This window comes from Quercus robur, chromosome 4, assembly GCF_932294415.1.
Source record: "Quercus robur chromosome 4, dhQueRobu3.1, whole genome shotgun sequence".
NCBI classification, from domain to species: domain Eukaryota; kingdom Viridiplantae; phylum Streptophyta; class Magnoliopsida; order Fagales; family Fagaceae; genus Quercus; species Quercus robur.
The window spans coordinates 64,186,847-64,199,435 of record NC_065537.1 but is presented as its reverse complement, the minus strand read 5'-3'; the positions used below and the strand labels follow the sequence as shown (position 1 = coordinate 64,199,435).

Here is a 12,589-nt window from a genome sequence, read left to right as displayed (position 1 = left end):
GCTTAGAGATTGACGGGGTTTTATAGTGAGCCCGAAACAAGCTGCAGAAGTGAAGGTTGGAATATGCTTCGATTGTTGAGATCAAAATTGAAATTACCTTGGTGTTGCTTATGTGATTTTAACGAATTGTGGCAGGTACAAGATAAACAGAGAGGACCACCTCAAGCTCATAACCACATGCAAGCTTTCTGAGACACTTTAAACACTTGTGGGTTTGTAGATCTGGGTTGCTCAGGGCTAGATTTCACTTGGCATGGGTGTAGAGATGGTGAATTGATTTGGGAGAGATTGGATCAAGGAGTAGCAAATTATGAATGGCTACCAAAGTTTCCAATAGGGTGGATAAGGCATTTGAATTGCTTCCCTTCTGATCACCGCCCCATATTAGTGTCACTTGCATTGAATGTTAAAAGGCAAAGGTGGAGAAGAAAACTGTTTCGATTCAAGGCAAAGTGGTTGATAGAGTCGGCCTGTAATGGTGTTGTTTCAAAAGCTTGGGAGTGTAGTTCGGAGGGAACACCGATGTATGTGACAACCAAAAAATTAAAGAAGTGTAAGAAAATGCTGAAACCTTGGAGCAAAGATCACTTTGGGAATGTTGTGCAAAGGATTAAGAGAACAAAAGAATTATTATGGAAAGCAAAGAGTTTTTACCTAGAACTGGGTGTTGGGATAAGATGGAGCAATTAAAATCAGAGCTTAGCAGTTTGTGTGATAAAGAAGAAGAAAATGTGGCAGCAAAGGTCACACATTCAATGGTTAAAAAATGGAGACCAGAATACAAAATTCTTCCATGGTACTGCTACACAAAGAAAACGTAGGAATTTTTTAATGGGTTTAAGGGATGAGAATGGGGGTGTGGTAGGAGGATGAGGAGGTGTTTTCGGAGGTCCTAAATAAATTCTATGCTGAGTTGTTCACTTCTTCTCAGCCACATGATTTTGACTGAATCTTGGAGGGGATTTAATAAGTTGTCACCAAAGAGATGAAGGTAGACTTAGCTAGACCATACATGGTGGAAGAAGTTGATTATGAGATGGAACCTCTAAAAGAACTGGGGCCGGATGGTATGCCTCCTTTGTTTTGTCAGACTTTTTGTACTGATGTAGGTATGGATGTCTCTCAAATTGTTTATCAAGTTTAAATTCTAGCTCACTCTTGAAATCTGTCAATCATACGTTTATTACATTGATTTCCAAAGTTAAAAATCCTGAAAGGGTAACTGAGATTAGGCCTATTAGTCTTTGTAATGTGATTTATAATATAATTAGTAAGGTTATTGCTAATCGTCTTAAGCCTTTGTTAAATTCTATTATCTCAGAAACTCAAGGTGCTTTCATTGCAAATAGATTGATAACAGATAATATACTTATTGCCTTTGAATCTTTGCACAACATGAAGAACAATTGTACGGGAAAGAAAGGCTTTATGGCATTTAAGTTGGACATGAGCAAAGCATATGATAGGATGGAGGAGATTTTCATTAAAAAAATTCTTCTGAGGATGGGTTTTTATGATTCTTGGGTGGCTCTAATTATGGAGTGTATTAGCACAGTATCATACTCTATTCTAGTTAATGATGAATCGACAGGTTTGATTCAACCATTAGGGGATTGAGATAAGGGGACCCCCTTTTGCCATATTTGTTCCTGTTTTGTGCAAAAGGGCTTAATGCTATTATTAAGAGTGTAGCATCACATGGAGAAATTCAGAGTTACTCTATCTACAGGAATGGTCAAAAACTCACTCATCTCTTTTCTGCAAATGATTGTCTGTTATTTTGCAGATCTACCCTAGAGGAATGTATGAACATTCAAGAGCTTTTGGCCTGTAATAAAACAATTTCAGGTCAAGTTATTAATAAAGATAAAATAACCTTATTCTTTAGTAGGAATACTGATGTGCAGGTGCAGGAAGTAATCAAAGTTTCTCAAAATGTTCCAGCTATTCAACATTATGAGAAATATCTGAGGCTCCTTTCCTTTATTGGTAGAGAAAAGAATGCTTGCTTTACACAGATTAAAGAAAGAATTTGGGCTAGAATGCAAGGGTAGAAAGAGAAGCTTTTCTCACAGGCAAGTAAGGAGGTTATGGTCAAAGAAGTGGTCCAATCCATATCCACTTACTCCATGAGTGTTTTCAAATTGGCAGTTAGCTTGTGTAAAAATATTTAGGTAATGATCCGTAAGTTTTGGTGGGGGCAAGGGGACTCTAAGAAGATTCATTGGGTTAGCTGGAACTTCTTGTGTTTTTCAAAATCGTTGGAGGTATGAGCTTTAGGGATATTCAGAAATTTAATAATGCTTTGCTTGCAAAAAAACAGGTATGGCGGTTTTTTCATAATAAGGAGACTTTGCTTTATAGGGTCTTCAGTGCCAAATATTTTCCTACAGGAAATCTTTTATGATGCTCTGGTCCATCTAAAATGCTCTTTTGCTTGGAGAAGCATTTTACAACCCCGTGATGCCATTAATAGAGGGGCTATGGAGAGTGGCGAACGGGTTCTCTATTGATGTATGGAATCATAGATGGCTGCTTAAGTCGGGACATAGCAAGATTATTTCTCCGAGACGAGATGCTGAAGTTAGTAGAGTTCATGGACTTATCTATCCTGATACAAGAGTATGGGACCCGGGTTTGTTGGAAAGGTGGTTCTTACCGTGGGAAGCAGAGATGATCAAGCATATCCATGTGTCTGAAGCTGCTAAGGATCATATGCTGGTTTGGCCGCTTACCCCGGACGGTAACTATAGAGTGAGGAGTGCCTATCACATGCTAGCAACCAAGTCTAATAGTCACAACCCAAGCTCATCCTCTCCCAATGATTCATAGAAGGCATGGAGGAGTATATGGAAGATCAAGTCCTTGAACAAGATTCGCCATTTTATTTGGAGAGTTGCCAAGGACTCGCTGCCAACCAAGCAAAATTTAAAGGCTCGGCATATCCCATTGGATGAAACCTGTGCTATATGTGATGACCAACCTGAGACGTTACTGCACTACCTTTGGCTGTGTGAGCATGCTTAATCGGAGTGGAGGTCAGATGCTGAGTTTGGTCGACTATATCACAAAAAACATAGAACTTTCTTCGCGTTGTTGGAGGAAGTAATGGAGATTGGCTCGAGATATCGTGTGGCTCTCTTCTTCACTATTGCATGGAGTCTCTGGCAGCGACAAAACCGAATACGGAGAATCAAGTATCTTAGCCATTGCATGAGGTGGGGGATAAGGCCAAAGCTCTGGTCGTAGAGTTTCTAGAGGCAAATAAGCAGGCGCTAGATCAGTCCAGCGAAGTTTAGTCCGATGGTCGCCTCCACCGGAAAACTTCCATAAGGCAAACTTTGATGCAGCAATGTTCGAAAGTATGGGTTATGCTGGTATCAAGGTGGTGGTTCGGAATCAGAGAGGGGAGGTAATGGCTGCGTTGAGTCAGAAAATTGAGCATCGTCAGACTCTGGAATTGGCAGAAGCTCGGGCTACTTATAGGGCGGTCAAATTAGCTTAGGAGATGAGTTTCTTTGGGGTACAAGTAGAAGGGGATTGTCTTGTGGTTATCTAGGCTTTGAAGGCTCAAGCACGGTGTAATACTCTATCTATATGGGCATGTGATTGAAGATACTCGGCGACTAGGGGCTGCACTACAGTTTTGTCACTTCCAGCATGTTCAACAGAAGGGTAATAAGCTAGTTCATGGATTAACTAAAAGAGTTATTTTATTTGCAGATACTGATATATAGGTAAAAGATCTATCTAGTGATTTGGATGATTTATATTAATGAAATTTCTTATCGTTTTCTCAAAAAAAAAAAAAAAAAAAAAAACTCAATAAGAAAATGCTATTAATTTTATTCTTTAGACATTTTCGTTGAACACAGCAAAAAAGAGTATTCAACGAAGAGGAATAATATTAATGTATTACTGTATATTATATTATATTATTCATACTATAGACAATAGTCTAAAATAATATTATAAATACAATTCATTATACATTTAAGCACTTAATAACACCTTCTAAAAAAAAGTACTGTGTTATTAATTTTGTTTTGTAGACATTTTTTTTTTTTTTTTGTTGAAAACACCAAAAGTTAGTTGAGATACAAAACTCTTGATAATATAGAATAAATTACTATTATGATCTTATTATTAAAAGAAAAGAATGGAAAAAATGTGAATAATTTTGTTCTTTAACCCTCAATGCCTTTTTTTTTTTTATATACAAATTTTCAAGGGAAAAAAAATTTAGTTGCTGAGGTGGAAGACTCCATCCACCTCCATTTTTTTTCATCTCACATTTCACTCCGATTAAATAGTAGAAAATCACATTTTTCCTCTATCCCTCTCCCCCAACCAAATATAGCAAAAATGATTTCAATCATGTAGTCTTCATAGCGGGGCTCCAAACTTACCTCCATCTATATTGTTATGTTTTCTTCTGATCACAGTAGATATGTAAAACAATTTGAGTTTTGGTCTTCTTTCAATCATAATACTATGAATATCTGCTTTCTGCCTAAATTATTTCATTTTTTAGCAAACAATCCTATTTTCTTGAAACTCAACCTGAACCCCACAGAAAGTGATAGGTGTCACTGAATTGTAGACCCCTAACACCTGTCTATTATTATTAGGGTGGAAGATTTGAATATAATTTGATCATTCTCTCTCTCTCTCTCTCATTTGTAATAAATCATAATAAATATTCCCGAGTCGCTAGTCCTTAAAGTAACTTCAAATTACACCAACTTCCGTAATAATTTTGTCCTAGCACGTACAATTTTATTTTTGGCTTCGAAAATTATTTGAACCAAGGAGTTTTGTTAGAGAATCATGTTTACCAATATGGTTTATTGATATATAGTATAGTTGTTATCTTTATATATAAATAAATAAAGATAACAAGTAACAACCAGTGGCGGAGTCAGGAATCTTGAGTTGGGGGGGCCGAATTATATATTCTATCAAGATAAACTCAAATAAAAAATAGACAGTCCCCTACAAAATCCGCATAATATATGTGTATGTGTGTAAATATAAAATATATAAATTGTTTGCAAAACTTCATCCATGTTTGACAAATCAATATCATAATGTTATAATTGAAGTATCATATGAGCTTTTTTATTTCTTGATAAAATCTTGAGAATAGGAAATTTCAACCAAATTGCATATATTATCAATGTTGAATGATTTGAACGTATTAATTGAAATTAAGCTAAAAATTAGGGGTTCCACACTTCCACTATTTACTCACAAAACTTACTACCTAACTATTTCATTCTATTGCAATTGTATATCAACTCTAAACTCTCTTTTTTAGGAAAAATTACTAAATTATTTGATCAATGCTTTCTTTTGGGGGGCCAACTCCTATGTTTTTTCATATAACCTTTAAATATTTATAAAATATACATAAGTTGTAAAAAAAAATTAAAAATTTTGGAGTGGCCAAGGCCCCCCCAAGGGTACATGTGGCTCCGCCACTGGTAACAACTATACTATATATAGATAAACCATATTGGTAAACATAATTCTCTAATATATCGTTATTCTTTTTTCTTGTTGTAGAGCTTGACAAATACTTGACGGACAGTTAGAGAGTAGACATAACATCCAAATCAATCATTCAGAGATTCAAAGACAACCCTTATAAATGGTTCCCTTTCTTCCTCTACGTTTAAATTAAGTTTCTTTGGATGATATTCAGTTAGTTCAATTGATAAAGTCTTTGATAGTTAAATAAGAGATTTGGAGTTTAATTTCCGCTTACACCAAAAAACTAATTAGTGTCTGAGTTTAATAATAAAGAACACAATCAAGAAACAGACGCCATATGTTTAAAACTCTATAAATAAATATATAATTATAATAATAATAATAAGACTCTCTCTCTTTGTTTGTTTGTTTTTTTTTTTTCCCATTTTTTTTCTCTTTAGTGTGTTCAATATATTGTGTGTTGCATGAAGACATGGTGAATAGCCTTTTGGTGATTAGTTCAAACTCAGTTGATGTGGGAAGACATATATGGTGAACAATTGAATGCTTTCATAATGCGTCTAGGACTTAAATTGCTACCATCGACACTTTTAGTCAAAATTGATCTTGAACTTGAAGTGAAAGCATGGTGACTATTGAAGGCTTTCATAATGCGTCTAAGACTTAAATTACTCCCTTTCAAGATTTCTATTTAATACAAATTGATTAAAAGTAAAGTTTCCATTTGCAATTGACTAAAAATGGAATCGTACCTTATAGATATAGTGAAGTAGAATGTTAGGTTATTTACTTCAAGATCAACTAAGTTAGCACACATTTTTTTCATCAACTCATTGGTTCTGGATAGTTAATAGGGCACTTTCTACAAAATATATGTGGGATTTGTACTTTTTTTTTTTCCCTTAAACAAAAAGGAAGGTGATTGACTTTTTCTTTTTCCTTTTTTAAAGCTAATGTTGACAATTCCTTCGCATGCATGATTGTTTTTAACAAAGTCCTGAAATGTCCTTAAAATTTTTGTTAATGGTTAATAAATTATTTAAAAAAAAAATTGATACCATGCATTTAAAAAAAAAAAAAGTTAAAAAAATCAATTGCTTTTGTATTTTCCCATAAAAAATTTATAGAAATATTTCCTAAACCAATATGCTTAGTACGTCCATTAAAATTTTACTTTTTAATACACTCACCTTATGTTACTCGTTTCTATAAAATAAAAAAAATAAAAACCTTATGTTATTCTGTGATTCAATTTCTGTAGACTTCTGCTGGTGCTTGGAAAAAGCCTGAATATAGCAAAATGGATCAACTAATATTGCATGTATACGATCTACTGACAACAACTTTGCACCCTTATCCTCTTATATGTTGATATGAAGACAAGAAAAACTTGTGTTTCTAAAAACGATTTTAATATCTTTTTATTATTATATTAGGAACCCTATTATTATTTAATCACTTTTTGAATATCATTTCCAAGAAGAATGGAATACCATTAAAAGGAAAAAAAAAAAAAAAAAATCCTGGAAACTATGGAATAGTTAAGCACTTCTTTTTTTTTTTTTTTTTTTTTTTTGCGAATAATAGTTAAGCACTTGTGCAAAGGTTAACGTATCAACGTTTATAACCTAGTTAAAGACCTTGTACCTGAATTGGCACCTCCATATACACAAAGTACTTGGGATATAAGGAGGAAAAAGTTTAAATTGCGGAGTTAGCAGCATGTTGTAATTATTTTAAAAAAAAATTTATATCCTAAAAAAAATAAATATAATCAAGTTGTAATTAAGAATTTTGGTAATCACTTATATAACCCGAATTTATCTAAGAATCATCAAATTTGGAACTCAACATACATACACATACATAATCCAAGATATCACATAAATAATAATTGAAGAAAAAGGAATGAAACTATATAAATTAATGTTTTTTTTTTTCCTGTTTTTTGAGAGAAAGAAACTAATTAATGTTAATGATCTCACTTTTCATGAGGTATCATGGATATGGTTCTAACTTATTGTAATAAATTCTAGAGCATTCGTTCACTGTCACATCTTGAATCTAATAATTAATTACATGGTGCTGTTCTTACTTCTTAGGCAATCCCTTAACGATTAGACTTTCCACCCAATTTCATGGCATGTGTTAGCGTACACGTCCTTTTGCATTTTACTTCAATTTAGGAGCATAAAAATCATTATGTTGGCGGAATTGTCTCTTCCAAATATTGCTTGTTTATTATTGTGTCTTTTTTTAAAGAAAAATAAAATAAAAGTTATTTCACCGGTATATACTAGCATCTGAGCATAGCATGCGCGTGAGTTCAATTTTTTTGAATTTTTTTTTTTCATAGGAAGATAAACGTTTTTTTGTTTAACTTGTTTTGTTTTGTTTATATATATATATATATATATATATATAAAGTAAATGTATAGTTGCTTTGAAAAAGTGGGTTAGTAGAAGAGTGATCTTATTTTGTAAGATATGTTTTAGATGAGAGTTAGAGATATATTTTTACAATATTATCCTCAAGTTTTTCCCCTACTTAAACATAGGCTGTAGGGGTATTTTGGAATAAAAAAAATGTTCAGTTCAAACTGAAAAAGCCCCTTAAATTGTAGTATATGTATATATATAGTGCTATTTTAATTTGTTCTGTAAGTGCTTAGCTTATGGTTCACCATAAAAGTCTTGGGAAATATTGCAATTATGATTTTCTCCAAAAAACCATTTTCGTGGGTTTTTGTTTTTTAATTGAAAAAGTTTTTGTGATTAAATAAGTGACATGCAATCAAATTCAGTATTCAATAAAAAGAAAACTCTATTAATATCTTGATCAGATGGAAAGAATAATCATCATAAGCCATACTTAATTGTTATAGGTTCAAATAATTTACTTCAATAATAATCACAAACAATTATGAAAAATGCTATTAAAAAAGTGTAACAAATTTTAGTGTAGCAATGAATGTAGTTAGTGTACTTTAACTATCTCATAAATGAATAGTAAACTTGTAATACCATAGCACTACTCAACAAATATATATATATATATATGTATGTATGTATGTATGTATATATATAAAATTCTTTTGACAAAACAAACCAAGAATATTTAAATCTTTACGTCAAGTCCCATAATTTTGTCCTAAATTATTGTAAAACACTGATAAGTCTGGTCCTACTAATTGGATAATAACAAAATCACAGTGCAAATGTCAATCTCTTAGTCTGAATCAAAGCTGTTAATCCTACTAATTGGATTTGAAGTTTAAACAAAAGCACAGTGCAACCATCAATTGTGTCAGGAGTGATGGAGATATATAGAATATGCCATGTTCAAAATGAAAGTCTTTTCCAAACCCTGCTTCCAGTACAGAAAATTCTTACAGTTATTAACTTATTATGACATATGGTTCAGTAGAGATGTTTCAAAAAGCATCATAATCAATAGATGTGCAAAGATTTTGTCTTTCTAATGAGATTGAATGTGTTCTCGTCTAGTCGTCTTTATCGTGTTTGGTAAAGAAATTTATTTAGCGTCGCCTTAGCTAAAGTCCAACTTTCACATGTGCTTCGGTCATCGGTCATGAAAATGAAACATGAAAAAGTAAAGGGAAAATCTTCTTTCACACTCGTTAAGTGTATACTCCATATATATATATAATGTCAACAATTTTTTTAAGCATATCCATATTTAATACATAAAATTGATACGGATGATTTACACTAACATGTACAAAACAAACTATACCCGTAACAGTAACGGGAAAAGTAAAATATTCTTTGCTACCTTTATAAAGCTTCCACTCTTAAATAACATCACATCTACAATAATATCAGCAATGCTTAGTTGTAATTAGAAGATGCAGTAATGACAGTAATGTAAAGCTTGATTAGTTGTAACAAAAAAGATGCAATAAAATAAACCATATCACGATTACTAGTAAAGAAAATATAAGACTTATAGAACTAGAAGATCCACTATGATAATGAGCAATCTTTTCTCTTTTTTTATTCTTTTATTTATTTATTTAGGAAACAGTAATACTTATTAAAACACATAAACAAAAATATAATATATAGAGTTTTTTAAACAGACTTATAATACATTATATAACTAGAATATCACTATAAAATGGTCTAACATTCTTCATATTTTTTGAATAATGAGCAATCATTAGATATGAATAGCATCTTCTTCATATTTTTTTGATAAAAAGATAGCAACTTTCACTAAAAATAAGACAAAAACATTACATCTTGAGTCAAAGCATCTTCTCCATTTTAAATGAATTCACTTTATGCTTTAAAATAAAATTTATATTAAAATTTAAAATTAAATCATTAAATAAATATTATATATTTATATCAAATTAATCAAAAATAATATTATTAGGTCCTGAGTCCCGACGTCCCGTTACAGAAAAAAAATAAAAAATAAAAAAACGAAATCTAGAAGCTTATATAATAATCTAAGGTTTAGTATTGAAAAAAAAGTGTATAATAATTTACGGTTAAGATTAATTAAAAGCTACTCTTTCTTGAAGTTAGCTTCAAAACACAGCATTATATATATATATATATATATATATATATACACACACATATTAAACTGATTAATCATTTTTGTTCGACTCCATCTGTTTGTCTCTAATGAAAGAAACTTACAATCAATATGAAGACAATATCTGCCGTCTAATAAGAACAATAAGTTTGAGCCCCAACAATCATTAAACACTTAAAAAAAAAAAAATCTGCAATAAGTTAAAATACAAATAAGAAACCAAACTGGTACAAAACATTGAATAAAGACAAGCACCAACGTGCGTGAATCAATTTAACATATTAACTATGGAAAGCGCTATAGCAGACAACTGAAACGTGTTGTTGTTTCTCTTTGTCAATGGCGAAACCACACCTTTCTTTTCCTCGAATCCATCTTCACATGTTGTAGAGGCATCTAAGACTGAGCTCACTTCAATGTTAGCATCGTCATAGCGCTTAGCCTTGTAGTCTTTCAGGGCTTGACTAAGAGTGGGTACAGCATCGGAATAAAGATCAAAGCAGTCACTCAAGCAGGACTCAATGAAAGAGTCTGAGTTTTTGTTCCCTAAGAGCTTCTTGATGTGGTTCCTTGTGTTTGTAACGTTCTGTTTGATTAACTTGATGGATATCTTACCAAGTTCACGAAGATCATCAATACTCTGGCTTTTTGGGGCTGCTTGGAGAGAGTTTACACAGAAGTTGTAGCTTAGGTTTGGATCTTTCTGCGAGCATTTCTTGCAAGTTTCATGGATGAGGTTGTTGGCGTTTATGGTATGGAAGGTGGAGATAAACAAGAGTAAAAGAGGGAGGGAATAGGAAGAGAAGAGAGGCCTCATTTTGTAGTTATAGGATATCTTCTAGCTGTTCACAGGAGAATGATTTATAATGGTGAGATAGATGGTAGTTGTAGCCTTGTAGGCAGTTTGGATAATCGATCCTTAATTTCTATAGATATGAAAAGAAGAAAAAATAGGGGTAAGCTTTGAGTTAAAAGCAAGGTAGCAGAATAATTAATGACAGACTAAGAATATTTAACTTTAAACTCAATCAATTATAATGTACATGTGTTTTTTTTTTTTTTAGTTTCAACCTATGACGTCCGTTTCTGATGAGCGTTCTTTATCATCAGACCAAGACACCAATCAGTTTTTGGTATAGGCGGGGATTGAATCCCAGATCTCTTATACAACCATCAGAGACTTTACCAGTTGAGCTAACCGAAACCCACATAATGTACATGTGTTAATTCCAAGAGATTGATTTAATGATTTTTAAAACCTCATGATATCTAAGAAATTCCTCCGTATAATAAATAATAACTATGCGTGTGTGAAATGGGACAACTACATATACTCGATAAAATAGTCAGATGCTCGAAAAACTATTGATATCCTCATTTTTCAATATATATATTCGTAGCCTTTACTTTTTTAATTTCCTTAAGGCGAACCCTCTATAACATAACTAAAAACAACTAAAATTTTTTTTTTATTAATATAAATTTCTTATTATATTATTCTATTAATTTCTAATTGATCTAACTATTTAGAATTAGAATTATTTCAAATTAGAATCTATCTTAAAATCTATCTAGAATTAGAATAAATAAGTAAGATTAAAATGTGTAGAATAAGATTCTAATCTAATTAGATTCCATTTTGAATATTAATTGTTATGTTCAAGAATATATTCATTCATCTATTTAATACTTATTTGAAATTCTATTCTCTCTCTCTCTCTCTATATATATATATAATGTACATGTGCTAATTGATTGTTTTTTCCTTTAAAATATTTTGTTTATTTTATAAGAGAAACAATGAAGTTAGGGTGACAACTTAAAACAATTTCACAACATCCCCAATTGCCTACCACCTCATACCTAGTTCAAACCTCAATCTGCAATTTAAAATGTTTTTTAATAGCCCATGTGTAAGGTGGTATGGGAAAATTAGGTGGTGTTAAAAGAATTATTCTGAATTTTTATAATGATCCTAACTTTACCGTATAAGAAATAAAAAGGGTGGACACGTAGATTGTGATTGATAAAATTCTTTAGGTGTTGTACATTACCCAACCACAAGATTGGTTTTTATTTATTTTGGATAAATTTTGATAAATACACGGGAAGGGAGAATTTGAACCTTGAATATCATGTCATAAACACATAATAGATTTCAACCAATTGAACTACAAGACTTTTGAAACTACATTGTTGAATTTAATTGAGAATTTACAACACATAAACAACTGTACTTAAATTTTACCCTTTCAAACAAATATATTAGGAACATAAATTTACAATTTATTAAGGTGACAAGTTATGTCTTTGGAATAACACAACTTTAAGATAAATCCATCATTGATACTACTTATATTGTACACCAACATAATAGGTTACCATAGTCAACAATTGTGTCCCTACTCATTAACGGATTTTTGTCCACTTATGAGAGAGAGAGAGAGAGAGAGAGAGAGAGAGAGAGAGAGAGAGAGAGAGAGAGAGAGAGAGAGAGAGAGAGAGAGAGAGAGAGAGAGAGAG

The 12,589-nt window shown here is 32.0% G+C and overlaps 1 protein-coding gene across 1 annotated transcript; it reads right to left on the bottom strand.

Moving 5' to 3' along the window:
• Positions 1 to 10,178: 10,178 nt before the first annotated feature.
• LOC126723337 (putative invertase inhibitor) lies at positions 10,179 to 10,984 on the bottom strand. The gene has a single exon (XM_050426692.1). It carries the CDS (start codon positions 10,881 to 10,883, stop codon positions 10,335 to 10,337), a length of 549 nt encoding a protein of 182 aa, XP_050282649.1. The 5' UTR covers positions 10,884 to 10,984; the 3' UTR covers positions 10,179 to 10,334.
• Between the last annotated feature and the right edge of the window lie 1,605 nt (positions 10,985 to 12,589).

Bases quoted from the DNA above. Each gene is read 5' to 3' on its own strand.
- LOC126723337 (XM_050426692.1), bottom strand. From the start codon at position 10,883: ATGAGGCCTCTCTTCTCTTCCTATTCCCTCCCTCTTTTACTCTTGTTT.